General features: G+C 46.0%; 1 protein-coding gene across 1 annotated transcript; it reads left to right on the top strand.

Moving 5' to 3' along the window:
* Window positions 1–5,228: 5,228 nt before the first annotated feature.
* APOD (apolipoprotein D) lies at window positions 5,229–23,312 on the top strand. The gene is made up of 5 exons (XM_003926188.4): window positions 5,229–5,335; window positions 11,358–11,508; window positions 18,155–18,276; window positions 20,900–20,988; window positions 22,900–23,312. Exons 2-5 carry the CDS (start codon window positions 11,386–11,388, stop codon window positions 23,133–23,135), a joined length of 570 nt encoding a protein of 189 aa, XP_003926237.1. The 5' UTR covers window positions 5,229–5,335; window positions 11,358–11,385; the 3' UTR covers window positions 23,136–23,312.
* Window positions 23,313–25,068: the final 1,756 nt, after the last annotated feature.

Genomic DNA, 25,068 nt, shown 5'->3' on the forward strand with positions numbered 1-25,068 from the left:
CAGCTTCTGCACGGCAAAAGAAACAGTCAGTAGAGTGAATCGGCAACCAACAGAATGGGAAAAAATTTTTGCAGTCTACCCATCTGACAAGGGGCTGATATCCAGAATTTACAAAGAACTAAAGCAGATCTACAAGAAAAAAACAAACAAGCCCATTCAAAAATGGGCAAAGGATATGAACAGATACTTTACAAAAGAAGACATACAGGAGGCCAACAAACATATGAAAAAATGCTCATCATCACTGGTCATCAGAGAAATGCAAATCAAAACCACATTGAGATACCATCTCACACCAGTTAGAATGGCGATCATTAAAAAATCGGGAAACAACAGATGCTGGAGAGGATGTGGAGAAATAGGAACACTTTTACACTGTTGGTGGGAATGTAAATTAATTCAACCATTGTGGAAGACAGTGTGGCGATTCCTCAAGGACTTAAAAATAGAAATCCCATTTGACCCAGCAATCCCATTACTGGGTATATATCCAAAGGATTATAAATCATTCTACTACAAGGACACGTGCACACGAATGTTCATTGCAGCACTGTTTACAATAGCAAAGACCTGGAACCAACCCAAATGCCCAACGATGATAGACTGGATAGGGAAAATGTGGTACATATACACCATGGAATATTATGCAGCCATCAAAAACGATGAGTTCACGTCCTTTATAGGGACATGGATGAACCTGGAAACCATCATTCTCAGCAAACTGACACAAGAGCAGAAAATCAAACACCGTATATTCTCGCTCATAGGCGGGTGTTGAACAATGAGAACACATGGACACAGGGAGGGGAGCACTACACACTGGGGTCTGTTGGGGGGAAATGGGGGAGGGGCGGGGGGTGGGGAGGTGGGAAGAGATAGCATGGGGAGAAATGACAGATACAGGTGAGGGGACGGAAGGCAGCAAATCACACTGCCATGTGTGTACCTATGCAACAATCTTGCATGTTCATCACATGTACCCCAAAACCTAAAATGCAATAAAAAAAAAAAAAGAAAAAAAAAAAAAAAAAAAGAAAGGCATGCAGGATGACTCTGGTAGTTGAAAGAACCACTTATTAAGAAATAAAGAATTCTTCATCAGGAAACATTTTTTTTTCAGAGATGAGGTAATTCTCTATTTCTTGCCACAAAGAGTCCACTCAAATAACTGCATCTTCCCTGTGGGTCTTAGAGAGAAACCACTGAGACTATCACCTACATGATGAAAATCACCCAGCCAAAGGACTGCTTTCCGGAAAAACCACAGACCACAAACTATCTCCTTAAGAAATGTGCTCTCAGGTAAAAGCAAGATTTTGCAGCTGGTGAAAGAATGAGGTAGATCCATGTGTATTGATATAGAGAGATAGACACATTGTTACATTAAAAAACAAGTTTCACCACTCACGCCTGTAACCTCAGCACTTTGGGAGGCTTAGGTATCTCAGCACTTTAGGAGGCTGAGGCGGATGGATTATCTGAGGTCAGGAGTTCGAGACCAGCCTGACCAACATGGTGAAACCCTGTCTCTACTAAAAATACAAAAAAAAAAAAAAAAGCTTCTTGGCCAGGGGCAGTGGTTCACACCTGTAATCCCAGCACTTTGGAAGGCTGAGGTGGGTGGATCACCTGAGGTCAGAAGTTCAAGACCAGCCTGGCCAATATGGCAAAACCCCATCTTTAGTAAAAATATAAAAATCAGTCGGGTATGGTGGTGTGCACCTGTAATCCCAGCTACTCTGGAGGCAGAGGCAGGAGAATCACTTGAACCTGGAAGGCAGAGGTTGCGGTGAACCGAGATTGCACCACTGCACTCCAACCTGAGCAATGGAGTGAGTGAGAGTCAGTCTCAAAACAAACAAACAAAAATTTAGAGCATTGAATACTGTTATTATTAGCTAGGGATCTGTATAGAAAGACCTAGAGGAATAATGACAAAGAAAACAATGCTTATTCTGAGGTGTGGGACTATGAGGTGCTTAGTCCTGAGTCCTGAGTCCTACATTTCAGTACTATTTTAATTGTTTTGAACAAATGTGTGTTTATTTTTGGACTTAAAAGTAAAGACTTGTTGGCCAGGCGCGGTGGCTCAAGCCTGTAATCCCAGCACTTTGGGAGGCCGAGGTGGGTGGATCACGAGGTCAACAGATCGAGACCATCCTGGTCAACATGGTGAAACCCTGTCTCTACTAAAAATACAAAAAATTAGCTGGGCATGGTGGCACGTGCCTGTAATCCCAGCTACTCAGGAGGCTGAGGCAGGAGAATTGCCTGAACCCAGGAGGCGGAGGTTGCGGTGAGCCGAGATCGTGCCATTGCACTCCAGCCTGGGTAACAAGAGCGAAACACCGTCTCAAAAAAATAAAAAATAATAATAATAAATAAAGACCTGTTTAGAATGTAGGTCTGATTTGTTTTATGATGCTTAAGAATTTGTTACTGGCTATGCATTCCAGAAACATGTGCAGAGAGGATTTCCCTAAGGTATATCACTTACCAATATTTAAGGAAAAAATAAACTGAGACCTGGGAAGATAATGTGGCTTTTCTCCCACTGTGACTGCTAGACCCGGACCTTCAGCTCCGTGTTTATCGACTTCAGTGCTGAGGGCTAAAATACATAGTTATCTCCAACTCCGGCATACACATTTGGAAACGTACGCAAAATTGCTTTGTGGAAAACTTGCAACTGCTTAGAGGAAAGATAATTTTTTGTATTAAGTTGAAAAGAGGCTAATGGTGTATTTCTTCAATGACAGGCAATTCTTGGTAGCAAACGTGACACAGGTGAAAAAGACAGAAACATACAGGCTAGGGCTTTTCCAGAAATACAATTAAAATCAAAATTTCATGAATATTACTTCTGGTGCCTTTTGTATATCTTAGAAACTCATTAAGTTCTTTGGATAGTATCCATTCACATTATAAATATTTACTGAGCACCTAGTATGTGTTTAGCCGCTGGGGTACAACACAGAGTCAATGAGACAAATTCCGGCACTCCTGGAGCTTCTATCCTCCTGGGAAAACATAATAAGCAAAATAATATATAAATAAAGGACAGCATTTAGGGTAAAGATATAATGAAGCAGGGAAAGGGACGGTGACAAAAGTGCTTTTTTTTTTTTTTTTTTTTTGAGACAGAGTCTCACTCTGTCGCCCAGGCTGGAGTGCAGTGGGCGATCTCAGCTCACTGCAACCTCCGCCTCCCAGTTCAAGTGATTCTCCTGCCTCAGCCTCCCGAGCAGCTGGGATTACAAGTACGTGCAACCATGCCCCTTTTTTTTTTTTCAGTAGGGACGGGGTTTCACTGTGTTAGCCAGGATCTTCTGACCTTGTGATCTGCCTGCCTCAGCCTCCCAAAGTGCTGGGATTCCAGGCGTGAGCCACCGTGCCCGGCCAAGTGCTATTTTTGAAAGGTCAGGAAGCCTTTTAGGGAAAAGTGCCATTTGAACAGGGACCTGGAGAGAGGAAGGGAGCTATGCAGAGTTCTGAGGGGAAGGCATTCCATGAGGACAGCAAGAGGCAGGCCCTGGGAAGGAATAAGAATTTCTTGTTGGCTGGGCGCGGTGGCTCACACCTGTAATCCCAGCACTTTGGGAGGCCGAGGCGGGTGGATCACGAGGTCAAGAGATCGAGACCATCCTGGTCAACATGGTGAAACCCCGTCTCTACTACAAATACAAAAATTAGCTGGGCATGGTGGTGCACGCCTGTAGTCCCAGCTACTAGGGAGGCTGAGGCAGGAGAATTGCTTGAACCCAGGAGGCGGAGGTTGCGGTGAGCCGAGATCGCGCCATTGCACTCCAGCCTGGGTAACGAGCAAAACTCTGTCTCAAAAAAAAAAAAAAGAAAGAAAGAAAGAAAGAAAGAAACAAGAAAGGTAATTATGGGCCGGGCGCGGTGGCTCAAGCCTGTAATCCCAGCACTTTGGGAGGCCGAGGCGGGTGGATCACAAGGTCGAGAGATCGAGACCATCCTGGTCAACATGGTGAAACCCCGTCTCTACTAAAAATACAAAAAATCAGCTGGGCATGGTGGTGCGTGCCTGTAATCCCAGCTACTCAGGAGGCTGAGGCAGGAGAATTGCCTGAACCCAGGAGGCGGAGGTTGCGGTGAGCCGAGATCCTGCCATTGCACTCCAGCCTGGGTAACAAGAGCGAAACTCCGTCTCAAAAAAAAAAAAAAAAAAAGAATTTCTTATGTTTCCGAAAAGGTAAAGAACATCTCAAAGCGCTCACAATGTTTGGGATGTCAGGGACCTGCTGCTGCTGTTTGCCTGTATGTAGGCTCAGTGCTGTACATTCATCTCTGCTGCTTACATATTTTAGAATGAATTTTATGTAGGAGTCTAAATCTACTACAAAGGTACTGCCTTATCTAAATGTCTCTAAAAATACCTCCTGCCTATCACAAAGACATAGAATCTCGTTCACAAGAGTCAAAGTTGTTCGTTCCACAAGGAGAGATAAGGCTGGACCAAAAGCATTCCTGGGTTGAAGTTCACACTCCCCACCCCACCCCGACCCCCACTCCCAAGCAGTGACAGACTGCCTTGAACAGGTGGCTGGAAGGGTCCTAAAGGGACAGAGAACAGAGCTGCCGAAGACGTCTTCTGCATTCTCAACTTTTAGCCCCAGTTGTTAGACAACTGGCGTCTCCCCTACACATCCAGCTCTAGTGGAGACAGAAGTGACAGCCCCTGCTTACAACGAGGAGACTATGGCTCAGAGAAGTCAGGGGGCCAACCAGGACCCTGGAGAGAGCCGGCTCTGACTCGTAAGTCATGCTCCATTCCCTGAGCCACATCCGTGTTCCACTTCAGGAAATGAGCTTGTTGATATTTCATTTAAGCAAAAATGAAAAATGAATACCAGATGTTTGAAAACATTGCAACATGTCCTGCTGGAACTTCAAAGTGCATTCTGCACCCAAATAAATAAATAAGTAAATTAGAAAATCCACACAGCAAAAAAGAAATGTTTTGAATGAAAACACACTGTCTCTCACACACATACTCTCTCTCTTTCTCAAACACACACACACACACACAGACACACACGAAAACAATATCTCATTTCTTCTTCAGGGAGCAGCTGTGAAGGAAATTGGGGGAGGAGGATGGACACAAGATCCCATCTTTGTGTTTGTGTTTTATACAGACTAAGCTTTTAGGCCAGCCCTCCAGGCTGTAGGAGGCGTGGCACCCGTGAAAAGTAAACATCAAAGACCCAATGAAGCTTATAAAATAGCTTGGGAGAGGCCAGTCATCAAGACAGGCATCTCAAATCGGATGATTTTGCACGTGGATACTGCCTTCATCTTGATAGAAAAGGTATGTACTGTAGTTTTAACCGTTTCAATTATGATAATAGTGTCTAAAATAGAAACTTCTGTAGGCCCTTTTCAGCTACATATAATTGCCACGGATTGAGGGCTTGTGTCGGTAGCTTTAGACTTGTTCTCATTTTTCCTCCAACAAATGTCCAAGGTAGGTATCATTAGAGCCATTTTTCAGGGGATAAAGCTGAGGTTCAGATATACTAAGCAACAGGCCTAAGATAAAAACGTGGGCGCGGTGGCTCACGCCTGTAATCCCAGCACTTTGGGGGACTGAGGCGGGCGGATCACAAATTCAGGAGATCAAGACCATCCTGGCTAACACAGTGAAACCCTGTCTCTACTAAAAATACAAACCAAACCTCGTTGGACAACAAGGAATTTTTCCATACATAAACACTGTGCTAGGTGAATTCTCAGTGAGTTATCCAACTGTGCATCACAGTAGAATAATCTGGAAACTGGAATTAATTGTTTTACTAGAAAATGCATTTAACAATATGGCATACGATATTGTGTTTGGGAGATATGTTTCTTGTTCTATTTAATGGCTAAATGAGTCTTTGAGACCTAATTACTTATCGGAACATATTTTATCTTATGAGGTGAAATTTCGCAATCTAGTCCTTCATGTTCTGCAGATCTTTGAGATCAGGGGCTCTGTCCACAGTAATACATGGGCACTAAGAACATGGGCTCTTGGGAGACCTAGGCTCACACTCTGGCTTGGGAGTTTATCAGGAAGTAACCAGGACAAATTCATCTCATTGGTACAAAGAGTGTCAGCAGAGGTCACTTGTATAAGGTTAACCGAGAGAAAGGAGAGTAGACCCAATATCAGGCAAGCAAGTTTTATTAACCTGCCGGGCTGTTCCGTAGCAATCAGAAGAGGCAGCCCCGAGCCTACAAGGAGTTTGTATGGGGTGAGAGGGGCATAAGGGAGTTTCAGGACCAAGGTAACTTAACAGCTTGTAACAAACACAAATATAGTTTTTTAGCTTGTGACAGACTTACAATACACCATCCTGTGACTTCTGTGGCGGCAGTTTTTTTAAAAACAGGATTTGCCGGGCACGGTGGCTCAAGCCTGTAATCCCAGCACTTTGGGAGGCCGAGGCGGGTGGATCACGAGGTCAAGAGATCGAGACCATCCTGGTCAACATGGTGAAACCCCGTCTCTACTAAAAATACAAAAAAATTAGCTGGGCATGGTGGCACGTGCCTGTAATCCCAGCTACTCAGGAGGCTGAGGCAGGAGAATTGCCTGAACCCAGGAGGTGGAGGTTGCGGTGAGCCAAGATCGCACCATTGCACTCCAGCCTGGGTAACGAGTGAAACTCCGTCTCAAAAAAAAAAAAAAAAAAAAAAAAAAAAAAAAAAAAAAAAAACCCCAGGATTTTACAGGTATGTGTAAAACAGGAATTTAAACAAAGGTTTGTTTTCCATGACCTCCTCCACACACCCTGCGCTGTCCAGGTGGCTGTAATCACGTGTTGCTCTGTCTTAATCGTAGTATGTCTGGCAGCCTTGCTGTGGCACCAGATAGGAATGCAGCTGCTGAGCAGTCAGAGTGGGAGGTCAGCAGCGTGGAGGGCGTTTTCAGGGGCAGCTTGTCCCTAATAGCTTCCAGAGGAGATGCTGTGGAGACTGAGGGCATAGCGCACTTAACGTCCTGAGACCAGGACTTCTCTGATGGGAAACGTAATGCATGCAGAGCAGTGATTTGCAGTTAGTGCCAGGCCCAAAGTGGATGCCCTGTAACCTTGGTAGGATTGCTTTGAAATTACCTCATATTCAGTTAAAAATTATATTTATTTATTTTATTTTATTTTTTGAGACGGAGTCTTGCTCTGTCACCCAGGCTAGAGTGCAGTGGCACGATCTCAGCTCACTGCAACCTCTGACTCCCAAGTTCAAGCCATTCTCATCCCTCAGCCTCCTGAGAGGCTGGGATTACAGGCCCGCACCACCACACCGGGCTGATTTTTGTGTTTTTTTGTTTGTTTTTGTTTTGTTTTTTGACACGGAGTTTTGCTCTGTTGCCCAGGCTGAGTGCAATGGTGTGATCTCGGCTCACTGCAACCTCCGTCTCCCGGGTTCAAGTGATTCTCCTACTTCAGTCTCCTGAGTAGCTGGGATTACAGGCGTCCACCACCATGCCCAGATAATTTTTTGTATTTTTAATAGAGATCGGGTTTCACCATGTTGGCCGGGCTAGTCTCGAACTCTTGACCTCAGGTGATCCACCCACCTCGGCCTTCCAAAGTGCTAGGATTACAGACATGAGCCACTGTTCCAGGCATAATTTTTGTATTTTTAATAGAGACAGGGTTTTACCATGTTGGCCAGGCTGGTCTCAAACTCCTGACCTCAAGTGATCCACCCGTCTTGGCTTCCCAAAGTGCTGGGATTACAGGCATGAGTCATGCCTGGCCAAAAATAATATTTAACCTGGCGCGGTGGCTCATGCCTGTAATCCCAGCACTTTGGAAGGCTGAGGTGGGTGGATCATGAGATCAGGAAATAGAGACCATCCTGGCTAACATGACGAAACCCTGTCTCTACTAAAAATACAAAAAAAAATAGTTGGGAGTGGTGGCACATGCCTGTAGTCCCAGCTACTCAGGAGGCTGAGACAGGAGAATCCCTTGGACCCGGAAGGTGGAGGTTGCAGTGAGCTGAGATCACGCCACTGCACTCCAGCATGGGCAACAGAGCGAGACTCCTTCTCAAACATAGTAATAATAATAATATTTAAATATGCTTGTTTTGTAAAGTATTTAAACTCCTAATTAGAACAATCTTCCTATTGATAGCAGAAGAAGGAAGATAGCAAAAATATATATCATATGTAATCCATATGTTACCCAAAGTCTTAAGTGTACATTAATAAAATGCCCAATAAGTAATGAGTAAGTTAAAATGAAAGGGCAAGTTAAATTGAAAAATATAATGGATGCCGTCCGCCCTTCTCTCACAAAGAGTTTTAACCACAGGAATAAAACTACCGCAACAAAGAGGCTTCTTTGGAAGAGAGGCAATCAAGGGGGTTTGTTCTGACATCCTCCTACAGAGGTAAAGAATATGTTTCAGCCCACGAGAGAACATTTTGTTAGAGTAAAAGGTAGAAGTGACTTTTGTTATAAGTGTCATGTGGTGGTGAGGCTCATCAGGTCACAGAGGCAGGGGTTTATTGAAAGGCCCCGACAGTGCCCGGGAGAAGCAGGTTCAGGGTGTTGCGGATCAGAGACGGGGAGACAGGACCCAAGTCCCAGCTCTCTGCCCCTTCCAGGCCCCAGCTTCCCCGTCTGTACACCTTGGGAGTAGGGCTAGATAGATGACCTCTAAGGTCCTGTCCGGGGTGGGGGACCTTGTAGAATGTGCATGACGTGTGGCCAGGCCTTTAGCTTGGGCCTACTGAGTAGAACTCAAGATCTCTTGAGAATGGACGCAAATGTGTGGGGGTTTAAGCTGCATTGCTATAAATTTGTTATCCCCCAAAAGGTTAAAAGACAGGTGTTACTTACCCGGTGGTGGAGCTGATGGGAAATGGAGCCTCAAAGACCAGGGAAAGCGGCCCTGCTGCAGACTCGCTCGAAGGGGCCTCAGCAACCCTCTCCCCACCTCTGCAGCCCCAGCTGGCAAGCTGCTGTCATTACATAACTGTTATTTTGAAAACTAGGCAACAAAACCTCCAGGAAAAAAAAAAAAAAAAAAAAAAACTATTGATTATTAAAGGGTATTTGGAGGTTTCAAGACTCATAATAAAGCAGTTATAATTATTCTTGTAATGACACATCCTTTGAAATGCTCAGATCTGAGAACATTCTGCTTGCATTGCATCAGCCATCATCATTACAGGCAGAAATGCAGAGAGCTGGAAATAGCTCATGTGCAAGCTACAGGCAAGGAGTCACCAGAAAAGGAACAAACTGAAACCAAGTCAGTGAAGGAAACAGGGAGGAGCGTCAAATGCCCAGAACCTGCAGAGAGTTCTGCAGCCTCTGTCTCCCTGCCCCGCTGCCCCACTTCAAAGCCAGCTTCTGCTGCTAAAGGACTCGTGGGGTTGAAATGCTTGTTGCACAATTACATACCAGCTGACAGTCCTTCTGTGATTTGATGCACTTCATCTGTGAAAAGTACCCTCAACAGGCCAGGCGCAGTGGCCCATGCTTATAATCTCAGCACTTTGGGAGGTTGAGGTAGGTGGATCATCTGAGGTCAGGAGTTTGAGACCAGCATGGTCAACATGGTGAAACCCCATCTCTACTAAAAATACAAAAATTAGCCAGGAGTTGTGGCAGGCGCCTGTAATCCCAGCTACTTGGGAGGCTGAGGCAGAAGAATTGCTTGAACCAGGGAGACAGAGGTTGCAGTGAGTTGAGATTGTGCCACCACACTCCAGCCTGGGTGACAGAGTGAGACTCCATCTCAAAAACAAAACAAAACCCTCAACAGGATGTCAAAAAAAAAAAAAAAAAAAAAAAAGAAGGAAAGAAAAAAGGAAGGAAGGAAGGAAAAGAAAGAGAGAAAGAAAAGAATTCTAGAAAGTACCATCATTTTTCTGCTTTTCATAGTAACGATAACCAGCATTTACTGCACATTTACTCTGTCAGACACTCCTCGAAGTACCCTTTCTATATTATCTCATTTAATGATCACAAAATTTCATGAGATAAGAATGATTATTATTCCCACTTACTAGTCAAAGAAGCTAAGGCATAAATGAACACAGTTATACCTAGTATGGGGCAGAGTCAGAGTTTGAACCCAGCTAGTGTGACCCAGCACACCACTCCCTTTAAGGTTTCCAAGCGCACTCTTGGTCTGGTACAGCGCCCAGCAAAATGAGGGCAGGGGAAGGGGTGGTGTCAGGGTGGCATCTCCTTGATGAATCTCAGAGGACACTAGGTGCTGGGCAACGTTTGGTTTGGTTTTGTATCTTTCCCAGTTCTTGGAGGTTTTAATCCCCAACTTCGCATAGCCCCTCCACGTTATTTCTGTTCATTCGCTACTTTGAGGTATCGACTTTGATTCTTTGAGCTGACACTTTGAGGCCCATGGGTGATTCTAAGGAGAACCAGACACGGTGCCCATCCTGGGAGATGCACAATTCGGTGAGAGTGGGGTGCAAAATCAATCCAACAAACTGTAATACCAGGCAGAGAGCGCCCTGGTAAAAGTGCAGAGGTTCTGATGAAGGCCTCACAGCAACACGGACAAGCAGGTGACCCTGCAAGATGAGGGGTCCCATGAGCCGAGGAGAGAAGAGGAGGAACCACCTGCAGAGGGACCCTCGGCCACAGGAATCTTGCTTCATGATTGTGTGGCCTTAGAAAGCTCAGAACGGCCAGGCACAGTGGCTCATGCCTGTAATCCCAGCACTTTGGGAGGCTAAGGCAGGCAGATCGCCTGAGGTCTGGAGTTCGACGTCAGCCTGGCCGACATGGTGAAACTCTGTCTCTACTAAAAATACAAAAAAAATTAGCCAGGCGTGGTGGTGCACGCCTGCAATCCCAGCTACTTGGGAGGCTGAGGAAAGGGAATCACTTGAACCTGGGAGGCAGAGGTTGCAGTAAGCTGAGATCGCACCACTGTACTCCAGCCTGGGCAACAAGAGCAAAACTCCGACTCGAAAAAAAAAAAAAGAAGAATGCTCAGCATGGGCCGGGCGCGGTGGCTCAAGCCTGTAATCCCAGCACTTTGGGAGGCCGAGGCGGGTGGATCACAAGGTCGAGAGATCGAGACCAACCTGGTCAACATGGTGAAACCCCGTCTCTACTAAAAATACAAAAAAATCAGCTGGGCATGGTGGCACGTGCCTGTAATCCCAGCTACTCCGGAGGCTGAGGCAGGAGAATTGCCTGAGCCCAGGAGGCGGAGGTTGCGGTGAGCCGAGATCGCGCCATTGCACTCCAGCCTGGGCAACAAGAGCGAAACTCCGTCTCAAAAAAAAAACAAAAAAAAAGAATGCTCAGAATGACAACACCAGCTGCTTTGTGTTCCCCCAACTCCAGGTCCCTTCTCCAGCCACCCAGCCCCAAGATGATGATGCCACTGCTGCTGCTTTTTGCACTGGCTGGCCTCTTCGGTGCCGCGGAGGGACAAACGTTTCATCTTGGGAAATGCCCCATGCCTCCGGTGCAGGAGAATTTTGACGTAAATAAGGTGTGGTAAAAGGCGAACCTCGCTTTGTTTTGCTGCCTCTGATGTAAATAAGCATTCTACAAGGTTCAGTTTAATTATGCTGCTTTAATTTCTACTGCGTACCTTGGGACAGGGATTTCCCTTATTTGAGGTTTCCCCAAAGCAGACGCCTGCTGAGAAAAAGACCGCGGGCAGAGAGGCTTGGGATGATCCCAGGACGCAGGACAGTGGGTGGGAAAGCAGGTCGGTGACAGCACAGAGCAATAAAGAGTGTGTTCCTGAGACGTCACCCTGGACAGTCAGGGTCAGTCACACCGGGCACCTGCTGAGGACAGGTGGAGGATGCCCCTCCGATTGTCCGGCGGCTGCTACCAGCAGGCCATGGGAGCATCCTTGGCTCTAGCTAAGCCCCCTGGCAGAGGAGAGACACAGGGTCTCAGGTGGGAGGCTGGTAGTGTCTGGGAATTGCCTGCCATGGCTGCAGTGAACTCAGAGGTGGGCTGAGGGGACACAGGACCTGAGAACAACAAGAACTGCTACAGACCTGTTATCCCTGCTCTACAGATGGAGCAGCGGAAGCTCCCTCCCCAGCTCACATAGCTGGTAAATGCAAATAGGATTCAAAACCAGGTTTCCCAGCAGCGCAGGGCACCCAAAGGTCACTCAAACGGGGCCCGGGAAAAGCCAGGATTCCCCAGGGGGCTTTCTTGTTACCTGAGCTAAAATGTCATCAATGCAAGCAGCTCCTCCATGGACGGTCTTTCTTCCTGGGGTTTAGGGGGAGGGGGAAAGAAGTGGGCGGCAGAAAGAGGCAGCTACTGGTGGACATGACTCACAGGCTCCCACTGTTGCTACTCAAGCCTAGAATCTCACCCTTAAGACGTCCTCTCCCCAGGAGAAGGTCTGGATCTCCTTTAAGAATGGTGACAGTAAGGCTGGGCGTGGTGGCTCACGCCTGTATTCCCAGCACTTTAGGAGGCCAAGGCAGTTGGATCACGAGGTCAAGAGATCAAGACCATCCTGGCCAACATGGCCCTGTCTCTACTAAAAATACAAAAATTAGCTGGGCGTGGTGGCACATGCCTGTAGTCTCAGCTGCTCAGGAGGCTGAGACATGAGAATCACTTGAACCTGGGAGATGGAGGTTGCAGTGAGCCAAGATCACACCACTGCACTGCAGCCTGTCAACAGAGTGAGACTCCATCTCAGAAAAACCAAAACAACAATAAAAAAAACAACTGGTCAGGCACGGTAGCTCATGCTTCGGAGGCCGAGGCAGGTGGATCATAAGGTCAGGAGTTCAAGACTAGCCTAGCCAAGACAGTGAAATGCTGTCTCTACTAAAAATACAAAAATTAGGCCGGGCGCGGTGGCTCAAGCCTGTAATCCCAGCACTTTGGGAGGCCGAGGCGGGTGGATCACGAGGTCAAGAGATCGAGACCATCCTGGTCAACATGGTGAAACCCCGTCTCTACTAAAAATACAAAAAATTAGCTGGGCATGGTGGCATGTGCCTGTAATCCCAGCTACTCAGGAGGCTGAGGCAGGAGAATTGCCTGAACCCAGGAGGCGGAGGTTGCGGTGAGCCGAGATTGCGCCATTGCACTCCAGCCTGGGCAACCAGAGCGAAACTCGGTCTCAAAAAAAAAAAAAAAAAAAATTAGCCAGGCATGGTGGCAGGCACCTATAATCCCAGCTAGTGGGAGGCTGAGGCAGAGGTTTGCTTGAATCTGTGAGGCAGAGATTGCAGTGAGCCAAAATTGCACCACTGTATTCCAGCCTGGGTGACAGAGCGAGAGTCCGTCGCAAAAAAAAAAAAAAAAAAAAAAAAAGAATGGTAACACTGAAGTTGTTATCATACAGTTGCACCTCAGTGTGAATGAGTGTTGGGACCTCTGAGGGGATGCTGGTGGGGAAGGAGCACAGGTGTGGTAGGAAAAGGTTATCACAGAGCAGACTGGTCTACATTGACTTAAGGGCTGATCCCTTTATTCAGGTAACTCTGATAGACCACAGGGAGGCTTTAAAGAAAAGATCCAAGGAATCTGAGTTATAGTTTAGCTTTTGGATACAAATCCCAAAGCACTTTGGAAATGATAACTGATCTGTATTTATAAAGTCCTTTGAGAATTAAAGCAGGATTTTAAAAAATAGCAGCTTCCTTGAGATGTAATTTGTATACCATGTATTCCCTTGTTTAAAGTAGCTTTTCACTTTCTTTTTTTTTTTTTTTTTTTCTTTTTTGAGACGGAGTTTCGCCCTTGTTACCCAGGCTGGAGTGCAATGGCGCGATCTCGGCTCACCTCAACCTCCGCCTCCTGGGTTCAGGCAATTCTCCTGCCTCAGCCTCCGGAGTAGCTGGGATTACAGGCACGTGCCACCATGCTCAGCTAATTTTTTGCACCATTAGTAGAGACGGGGTTTCACCATGTTGACCAGGATGGTCTCGATCTCTTGACCTCGTGATCCACCGGCCTCGGCCTCCCAAAGTGCTGGGATTACAGGCTTGAGCCACCGAGCCCGGCCTGCTTTTCACTTTCAATTGTTAGCATGTTCACAGAGTTATACAACCATCACCACCACAATCAATTTTAGAACATTTTCAGTGTTCCAAAGAGAAACCCCATACCCTTTCACAGAGGCTCCATCGCCCCTCCAACCCTTACAGCCCCAGGCAACCAATAATCTACTTTTTGTCTCCGAATTTGCCCATTCTGCACATTTGATAAAAATGAAATCATACTATATGTGGTCTTTTGTGACTGATTTACTGAACATTTTCAAGATTCATGCATGTTGTAGCATGTATCAATGCTATATCCCTTTTATGACCAAATAATATTTTTGTAGGAAATCCATATAGGAAATCAATTGACTGTATACGTGAGAGTTTATTTCTGCACTCTCAATTCTATTGATCTATTTGTCTATACTTATGCCAGTACCATCCAATCTTGATTACTATAGCTCTGTAGTAACCGAAGATTTGAGGTAAGTTTTGAAATAAGAGCATATGAGTCCTCCAACTTTGTTCTTCTGGCTATTCTGTGTCCCTTACATTTTCATATGAACTTTAGGATCAGCTTGTCAATTTCTGCAAAGAAACCAGTTGGAATTTGATACAGATTACATTAAATCTGAAGTTCAATTTGGGAAGTATTGCCATCTTAACAATATTCAGTCTTCTCACTTGTGAACATAGTGTATCTTTCCATTGAATTAGTCATTAATTTCTCTCAACAATATTCTGTGGTTTTCAGAGTATAAGTTTTACATTTCTTTGGTTAAATTTATTCGCAAATATTCAATTCCTTATTGTAGATGGAATTTTTAAAATTTCATCTGCAAATTGTTCATTGCAAGTATACATATACACATATACGTATATTTATACATATGCATATATATTCATGTGTGTGTGTGACAAAGTGTCACTGTGTCATCCAGGCTGGAGTGTAGTGACACCATCTCAGCTCGTTCCAACCTCTGCCTCCCAGGTTCAAGAGATTATCTGCCTTAGCCTCCTGAGTAGCTGGGATTAGAGGCACCTGCCACCATGCCTGGGTAATTTTTGTATTTTTTGTGGAGATGGGGTCTCGCCATGTTGGCCAGGTTGGTCTCAAACTCCTGATCCCAAGTGATCCACCCACCTTGGCCTCCCAAAGTGCTGAGATTACACACACGAGCCACTGTGCCAGGCTGAAAAATAGATTAGATTTTTGAATATTAACCTTGTGGCCGGGCGCGGTGGCTCAAGCCTGTAATCCCAGCACTTTGGGAGGCCGAGGCGGGTGGATCACGAGGTCCAGAGATCGAGACCATCCTGGTCAACATGGTGAAACCCCGTCTCTACTAAAAAACACAAAAAACTAGCTGGGCGTGGTGGCGCGTGCCTGTAATCCTGGCTACTTAGGAGGCTGAGGCAGGAGAATTGCCTGAGCCCAGGAGGCGGAGGTTGCGGTGAGCCGAGATCGCGCCATTGCACTCCAGCCTGGGTAACAAGAGCGAAACTCCGTCTCAAAAAAAAAAAAAAAAAAAAAAAAAAAATTAACCTTGTATCTTGTAACCTTGCTAAACTCATTAGATCTAATCGTTTTGGGGTTTGTTTCTGTTTTAGATTTCTTAGGATATTTTATATATTATCAGCAAATAGATAGAGTTTTACCTCTTCTTGTTGGATTCTTTTGAAATACTGACCAGAGATCTGAGAAGATTAAGAAGCCTTTGCAAAAATAATCTGAGATCATGAGGAAGCTCTGAGTTTTCTTTTTCTGAAAAATCATGCTCCCTTGGTTTTTACTGTGGGACGCTAAAGTCACTTTAAGAGTAATATAACACATTTAAATGCACTGTATAAAATGGAGCTTCTTCTGAGAATGTCTATGAAACCAGTTAACCTCTAACCCTATTCTTTGATGCTTTAAATGAATGTTAAGTTCAGCGGCTTTAATTGAAAGCTGTGCTTTAATAAGAGAGTAGAAATTTATGGTCATGAATGTGGTATGTATTTGAGCAGAAAGCATATATCCTAAGAAATCTAAAACAGAAACAAACCCCAAACCCCACGTGGCTGAAGCAATACTGCCACCTGTTTGCAGCATGCTCTCTTTTCAAGTATGCTCTTCAAAGGTGAGCACATCTCTTTTTGCTTTTAAATTTCTAAAATACTTTCCATTCGTATTTTGACTAGGTAAACATATTTACATTGTTCAAAATCCTAAAGGTGTAAAAGAATACACCACATAAAGTTTCCCTTTCACTTCTGTACCTCCGTTTCCCTCCCCAGGAGCAACTAGCAAAAACCATTTATTGTGTAACTTTTACAGATAGTATATACCTATGCAAACAAATATGCAGGCCAGGGCTGTGGAGGGCTGACCGGTTATTACCACATAATAACTGTGGTAAGAATACTGGCTTCCTAAGGTGTCCACGCCCTAACCTTGTAAGTGTTGCTTTTCATGGGAAAAGGGCTTTTGCAAATGTGATCAAAGTTATGATCCTTGAGATGTCCAGATTAGCCTTGATTATCCAGGGGGTTGGGGGGAGGGGAATCAATCTAATCACATAAACCCTTAAAAGCCGAGAATCTTTCCCAGCTGTGGTCAGAGAGAGAGAGGTTTGATGATGGCGTAAGAGTCAGAGGGATGCAATATGAGAAGCATCTGTCTTGCTTTTGCTGGCTTTGAAAATAAAGGAAGGGAGTCCCAAGCCAAGGAATGTAAGCAGCCTGTAGAACTTGGAAAGCCAAGAAAACTGATCCTCCCTTAGAGCTCTCAGAGGGAAATGCAGCCAACATTTTGAGTTCAGCCCAATGAGACCCGTGTCAGCCTTCTGACTTACAGAGCTGCAAAGCAATAAGTCTGTACTGTTTTAAGCTTGTAGTAATTTATTATAGCAGCAACAGAAAACCAACATAACCATTTTTTCCATTTTTAGATAAAAGGTAGCTTAATATATACACTATTTTGTACCTGACTCTTTTGTCATTAAATATTGGAAATCACTGCATACCACTCTTTTGAAAGAGAGGAAATAAAATTCCATTGTCTAGATATGCCATCATTTACTTACCCAGCCCCCTACCAAGGCTCACATAGGCTGTTTCCTATCTTATATCATTACAAACGGTACTGTTATGAATACTTTTTTTTTTTTTTTTTGAGACGGAGTTTCGCTCTTGTTACCCAGGCTGGAGTGCAATGGCGCGATCTCGGCTCACCGCAACCTCCGCCTCCTGGGTTCAGGCAATTCTCCTGCCTCAGCCTCCTGAGTAGCTGGGATTACAGGCACGTGCCACCACGCCCAGCTAATTTTTTGTATTTTTAGTAGAGACGGGGTTTCACCATGTTGACCAGGATGGTCTCGATATCTCGACCTCGTGATCCACCCGCCTCGGCCTCCCAAAGTGCTGGGATTACAGGCTTGAGCCACCGCGCCCGGCCGCATACATCATTTCTTATATCAGGAGGATGCATTCCCAGAAGTGAAATGGCTGGGGCAAAGAGTATAATATGCATTTCTAGCTTTACTAGATACTGCCCTCCGCAGAGGTTGTAAACTGGGATGGTCTTCCTGCAACTGGTGCCAGGCAGCCTGGGAGGGCCTGGTTCCCTCGACCTTCCCCACACATAGGCAGCTTCCTTTCAAGGTGACTCTATCCACCAACGTCTGGATGGAGCACAAGCCCCTAGAGAAAGCATGATACAGGTCTTTCAAATCCCCATCACCTTCCGAAGCCTTGGTGACCAACTCCCTACTCAGGGTCAAATGAGGAAACTTCAATGCACTCTGGTGTCCTAAGCTCCCCACAGCCAACACATCTGACTGCACAAGATTCAAAGATGACTTGTAGAATCATGCACTGTTTCAGATGAAAGGTACCTCCCATCAGCCCCTTTTTTTACAGAGTCTAGATTTTCACAGAGGTTTTGGCTGAAGGGGACACTGAGAAGAGCCATCAGCATTCACCCTGCGCCCGCACATCCTATCCTAGTCACGGATTCTTATTGCAATCAATCTCTTGCCCAGTTGCCACTGGGCACAATGAGGCCCATTTTGTCTGGCTTCCCCAGGACAGGGCTCTGCTTCTGCACGACAGCAATGGGGAAGAGGTTGCAGGTCCCCAGAGAACCACAGGGTTTTGCTCTGCTTCTTGTCTCTGCAGTATCTCGGAAGATGGTACGAAATTGAGAAGATCCCAACGACCTTTGAGAAAGGAAGGTGCATCCAGGCCAACTACTCCCTAATGGACAACGGAAACATCAAAGTGTTAAACCGGGAGTTGAGGTGAGTGGCTGTGGCCTTGCTGACCTGGAGTGACTGGGCGTCCGGCAGCCTGGGTCAGGGACGATGGGGACCTTGCCGAGTCTAGACTGCCTGCTCCTAGCAGGAATTGAGAGGAAAGCTTTCGGCAGGCAAGGATGGCAAGAACAAGGAGCCACTCACGAGTTTCCACAACCACCTGCTGTGTGAGCGGCACAAACTGACAGGGTGTCTGTTCTCACTGCAAAATAGATACTCTGGTAGCAAAGAACATCGAGACCATCTCCTCTGACCTCCAGTCCAGGACAGAAGCCCCTTTGATACCATCTTCTGACAGAGCATCCAGCTTTGTTCGAATACTTCCAGGAACAGGGAGCTCATCACCTTTCAGGACAGTTCATCCCATCTCTAGGCAGCTTAGTCTATTGAAAGCTCCTTTTATTATTAAGCAAGAATCATATACATACATATTGACACTCTATGTTATATAAACAGGATATCCTTTAGAAGTGTACATTTCTATTACCGAGAGCTTCTAACATGTTAAATTTGATTAAACATATCAAATTTAATCCCAAAAGTTATACTTTGGAAAGCAAACATAAACTTAAAAAGAACCCCAGGAAGAAGTCCTTCCTACCCACCCTCCACTCTTGAAAATACAAATGCGGTTTTTTCATGAACATGTTGTGAGTTCATGGTCAGAGACTTGTGTTCTGAAAACGGTTCTGGAGCAAAATGCAATTGACATGAAAAGGGCAGAGTCTGGTGGGAGGAGACTGGTTTGTTGCTAAGTGAGTATATGCAGATAGAAGCAGACCGTCTTGCCCAGCTGTCTGAAATCCAGATGAGAGAGTAAAGGACAGTCTCCAGCCTTACATGGTGATAAACAAAGAACGTAGTTGGGAACATCAGAGTTCATTTCCTAAACTCCCTGGCCTGTTGCTCACTGTCTGGTTTCTAGGACATTCCACCACTAACCATAGCATCAACCTACTGACTTTCTGACACGTATGACTGCTCTAATTTCAGTTGGCCTCCCTGCACTGCCTTGAAGATTGATGAACAGACATTATCTCCTCTGTTGGCTTCCTAGGAAGAGCACCGATGCCTTAGCACCCTCCCTTTGCTAACTCCATCTCCACACCTCTCCCGTTCTCCTAAGTTCATGGGGCCATTAGGAGTCATCTAGAAATGGGGGCAGGCCCATTCAAAGAGGTGAAAGTATCGCATCCACTCTAAGTCCACAGCTTTTAAGACACACCACTGTGTTATATATCACTAAGAAAAACATGACACTGCTAATTATTATTGTCAGGTGGCATTAATTGTAAGATATATATTTATTTACATTTAATGTCTCTGCCAGCTGGGCATACCTGAGAATCACTGAGATAAAGTAAACGTTTCTTCACTGTCTCCTTTTACTTGGCCTACGTCGAAAACCCCACACTCACTTAAAGACCTGCTAAACTAAATGGGGTCTTGGGACTCACGCCTTGATGGGACAGGTGATGTCACATGATATCACTGAGGCCCAAAGAAGGGAAATGCTTTTGTGTCTCCCGGTTTTGCATTATTTTCAGTGATTGAGTCCATCCTCTTCTGTTCCTTCGGTCCTTCTCATTTTAAAAGAAGTGAATCTGGGCCGGGCGCGGTGGCTCAGGCCTGTAATCCCAGCACTTTGGGAGGCCGAGGCGGGTGGATCACGAGGTCAGGAGATCGAGACCATCCTGGCCAACATGGTGAAACCCCGTCTCTACTAAAAATACAAAACATTAGCTGGGCATGGTGGCGCGTGCCTGTAATCCCAGCTACTCAGGAGGCTGAGGCAGGAGAATTGCCTGAACCCAGGAGGCGGAGGTTGCGGTGAGCCGAGATCGCGCCATTGCACTCCAGCCTGGGTAACAAGAGCGAAACTCCGTCTCAAAAAAAAAAAAAAAAAAAATCTACCGGGCATGGTGGCCCACGCCTATGATCCCAGAACTTTAGGAGGCCCAGGCGGGCGGATTGCCTGAGGTCAGGCGTTTGAGACCAGCCTGGCTAATATAGCAAAACCCCATCTCTACTAAAAATACAAAAATTAGCTGGGCATGGTGGCAGGCACCTGTAGTCCCAGCTACTCGGGAGGCTGAGGCAAGATAATTGCTTGAACCTGGGAGGCAAAGGTTGCAGTGAGCTGAGATTTCGCTATTGCACTCCAGCCCGGGCAACAGAAGAGTCTGTCTCAAAAAAAAAAAAAATCTTCCTTGTGCATTGGGTTGTTTTGTTCGTTTTTCCATTCTCTTTTACTCCCTCTCTTTGGAGGCTGGGAGCAGAAAGTTGTCTTTGGGGCCATTGCAGATAATCCAAAAGACAGTGTTGAGGTGCAGGGGCCTAACATACTATCCCATCCTGGAGCATGTCAATTGCTGCTTCTTATCACCCCACTGCTCTCTTCCCCTGCTTGGCCACAGAGACAGTCACAAAGGAAAGAGCAGGGTATAGAGCTGGGGTCTAGCCTGCCTTTGAGAGTCTCTTTTACCAGAAATCACAGTGTTGGCTGCCATGGTCCTTAGTGGCACAAATCTTGCCTTTTTTTGCTTTTTGGCTTTCAATGAGTTGTTTTTCTTTTCTCTTTTCTTTCTTTTTATTTTAATCATTGCAGATACGATGGAACTGTGAATCAAATTGAAGGTGAAGCCACCCAGGTTAACCTCACAGAGCCTGCCAAGCTGGCAGTTAAGTTTTTCTGGTGTAAGTATCCACTTTTCCCAGGAGGATTCAGGGACAGGAAATATGCAAATGAAGGCTAGCACCCTGGCTTGGAGAATTCCTGAGACATCTGAGTGTCATAATTATCTGTTGTGCACTTACTACATGCCATGCGCTAGGGTCGCCATGATGAGCCAGACAGATTTGGCCTTGGTGCTTATGGAACCTCCATCCCAGTGTGGATACTGACACGTGCTCCTGCAATTTACTGTAACTAGCCAGTGTTTCAACAGGTGAAACACAAATGGGTCCACACAGGGATCAGCTGTAGAAGACCCAATCCAGCCTTGTTTCCCAGAGAAAAACTGGACCCGAAAAATTAGCAGGTGTTAGTAGAACAATCTGCACTGTGCAAAATCTTGGAGGCAAGAGATGACAGGAGTGACGGCAAATTTGAATCCTGCTTCTGACACTTTCCAGTCACGTTGTTGGGGAGCCTGTGTGCTATGTAATGACAGGCATCTGGGTTCTGAGCTAACTGAGGAATGGACACAGGCAACAGAGAAAGCCCCAAATATTAGTTTTATTGCCAATGTAGATACACTAGAGAGTTCAACCCAGAACCCGCGAGGCTTTCTAACATGCAGAGTGCTTGAGAGTCCCTTTCCCACCTGCAGGGCAGACACTAACGTCATTAGCGACAAAAACGTCCCCACTTCCCACTTCTCACCCCTGCCACTCCTCCAACCCACATCAGTCAAGTTCCTAGAGTGGGGCAGAGAGAAAGGGTTTTGTTTTGTTTTTTAGACAGTCTCACTCTTATCTCCAGGCTGGAATGCAGTGGTGAAATCTCAGCTCACTGCAACCTCCACCTCCTGGGTTCAAGCAGTTTTCCTGCCTCAGCCTCCCAAGTAGCTGGGACTACAGGCGCGCACCACCACTCGCGGCTAATTTTTGTATTTTAGTAGAGACGGCGTTTCACCATGTTGGCCAGGATGGTCTCGATCTCCTCTCCTGCTGGGCACTTTGAGAGGCCGAGGAGGGAGGATCACAAAGTCAGGAGATCAAGACCATCCTGGCCAACACGATGAAACCTTGTCTCTACTAAAAATACAAAAATTAGCTGGGTGTGGTGGCTGTGCCTGTAGTCCTAGCTACTCAGGAGGCCGAGGCAGGAGAATTGCTTGAACCCAGGAGGCAGAGGTTGCAGTGGGCTGAGGTCGCGCCACTGCACTCCAGCCTGGGCAATAGAGCGAGACTCCATCTTGGGGTAAAAAAAAAAAAAAAAAAAAAAAAGAAGGCCTGAATAAAAAGTCCTAGAACCTGAGAGGGTACATGGAGTGGGGGATGAGGTTAGGAAGGGCCTTGAATGCCACATTAGATGGCTCTAAGTTTCTTCCATAAACAATAGGAGATTGTCAAAGTTTTCAAATCAAGAGAGACACGTGGAATTTTTCCGTATTGTATCTGTGTATATTTATTCTTGAGAGCTGGACCATGAGAGGAAGATAGTACGTGCACACCTGGGTGTGTGCAGGTGGGACATGATGCCGCTGCTCGCAGAGGCTGAAGATATATTTTTCCAAAATCACTCAGTGCTTAAGAGTTCTCAGTCCAGCTGGGAATACACAGAGCAGCTGAAATGTGCAGATAGCAGATGGGTGATGACTATACCACACACACACACACACACACACACACACACACACACACACACACTCTCACTCTCTCTCTCTCTCTCTCTCTCTCTCTCTGGGTGAGGCAGGCAGGCAGGGCACCAACAGTGTAGCAAGGTAAGTTAGAAACACTCAGCCCAGGCTTTCTTCCTAACTTCTTTCACGGGTCTTTCTGTTTCTGGATTGACAAAGTCAGAGGTGGAGGGGCTTGGTGGGTGGTTTTCTGAGGTTTCTCTTGCCTCTCCCTCCTATAACGCTGCCTCCCTCGGGCCCTCAGTGATGCCGTCTGCACCGTACTGGGTCCTGGCCACCGACTATGAGAACTATGCCCTCGTGTACTCCTGTACCGACTTCATCCAGCTTTTTCACGTGGATTTTGCTTGGATCTTGGGAAGAAACTCTTATCTCCCTCCAGAAACAGTGGACTCTCTGAAAAATATCCTGACTTCTAATAACATTCCTGTTGACAAAATGACAGTCACAGATCAGATGAACTGCCCTGAGTTCCCATAACCAGGATCTACAGGGAGGCTGCGTCCACTCCATGTTACTTCTGCTTTGCTTTCGCCCACCCTTGACCAGAAAGACAAACCAGTCAGCCATGACAAGCCTGAACACTTAGCCATGCCCTACCCTGCTACCCAGCTAGCTGCAAAATAAACGTGTTGCTGACCTGCTGTGCTCACAGTAGATTCCAAGTTGTATTACTTATTGTGGGTTTTTCATTATAAGCTTATGCTTAGACATTCTTAAACAGGCTGGTCATGGTGGCTCACGCCTGTAATCCCAGCACTTTGAGAGGCTGAGGCAGGAGGATCACCTGAGGCCAGGAGTTCAAGACCAGTCTGGGCAACATAGCAAGACCTCATAAAAATTAGCTGGGCATGGTGGATCACACCTGTGCTAGCTACTCAGGATGTGGTGGCAGGAGGATCACTTGAACCCAAGAGTTCAAGGGTACAGTGAGCTATGATGGTACCACTGCACTCCAGCCTGGGCAACAGAGCAAGACCTTGCCTCTAAAAAAGAAAAACAAAATCCTTAAGCAGTTATGTTGAAAAAAAACAAGCACTGAATGGTCTTAGTTTAAAGGTAACAATCCTGTTTCTGGAAGGGGAAAGCTGATGGCAAAGGCATATTCTGGGTGGCCTGAATCCAGGTGCCCCCATTCTAGAGTGGATACTCCTTTCAAGAGAAATTATTTGGGGGTTCTGAGTCTCTGCCGGGCAGTTTCCTTGAAAGGTTTACTTTCTCCTCAGGTCTTCAGAGTCAGGCTGAAGAATGAGCCCATTTTGGGCTTTCTGTAAGGAAGAGGAGAATCTATAAGGAAGAAGAGATGGAGTTTTTTTTTAAGGAAAGAAAAGACATATATATGTGTTGTTGTTCATTCAACTGACATTTACAGAAGCCCAATCGCATTCCAGGCGTTGAAAAATACAGAATCTCAGCCAGGCACAGTGGCTCATGCCTGTAATCCCAGCACTTTGGGAGGCCAAAGTGGGCAGATCATGAGGTCAAGAGATTGAGACCATCCTGGCCAACACTGTGAAACCCCGTCTGTACTAAACATACAAAAATTAGCTGGGCATGGTAGTATGTACCTGTAGTCCCAGCTACTCAGGAGGCTGAGGCAGGAGAATTGCTGGAACCTGGGAGGTGGAGGCTGCAGTGAGCTGAGATCGAGCCACTGTACTCCAGCCTGGCAACAGAGTGAGAGTCTGTCTCAAAAAAAGAAAACTACGGAATCCCTGTCCTCCCATAGAACCGTCACAGTCTAGTGAGAGAGAAACAAATAAAGATGCAATTATAATCCAAGGTGAGGAGTGCAAAGGTAGAGGCACACAGAGGGTGCCAGGGAGCCCCAGGAAAGTCCCGACCCCTGCCAGACAGGCAAGCAGTAACGTTGTGCAGCTACGCCTATGAGCATTCCAACTTCCCAATACCAACAGGTCTCAAGAGCCTCATTGTGGCCAGGCACAAGTGGCTCATGTCTATAATCCCAGTACTTTGGGAGGCCAAGGTGGTAGATCACCTGAGGCCAGGAGTTCAAGACCAGCCTGGCCAACACGGTGAAAGCCTGTCTCTACTAAAAATTCAAATATTAGCCAGGTATGGTGGCAGGCACCTGTAAACCCAGCTACTCGGGAGGCTGAGGCAGTAGAATCACTTGAACCCAGAAGGTGGAGGTTGCAGTGAGCCAAGATTGCACCATTGCACTCCAACCTGGGTGACAGAGCAAGACTTCCTCTCAAAAACAAAACAAAACAAAAAAACCTCGCTGAGTTTGTTTTTTTACATCGTGACTTTTAAAACCAGGAAGACCTCAAAATAATAGCCCATTAATTTAACTCAGCTCACATAACATTGATAATTTACTAATGTTTTGGAAAAAGAAAAGAAAATTAAGCCATTTGATTAGATTTTTGCTTTTTGAGGATGAATATGA

Source organism: Saimiri boliviensis, chromosome 8 (assembly GCF_048565385.1).
Source record: "Saimiri boliviensis isolate mSaiBol1 chromosome 8, mSaiBol1.pri, whole genome shotgun sequence".
Taxonomy (NCBI): domain Eukaryota; kingdom Metazoa; phylum Chordata; class Mammalia; order Primates; family Cebidae; genus Saimiri; species Saimiri boliviensis.

Coding starts and splice junctions, on each gene's coding strand:
- APOD (XM_003926188.4), top strand. CDS start 11,386: ATGATGATGCCACTGCTGCTGCTTTTTGCACTGGCTGGCCTCTTCGGT. Junction 11,509..18,154: donor AGAATTTTGACGTAAATAAG/GTGTGGTAAAAG, acceptor TTGTCTCTGCAG/TATCTCGGAAGATGGTACGA. Junction 20,989..22,899: donor GGCAGTTAAGTTTTTCTGGT/GTAAGTATCCAC, acceptor TCGGGCCCTCAG/TGATGCCGTCTGCACCGTAC.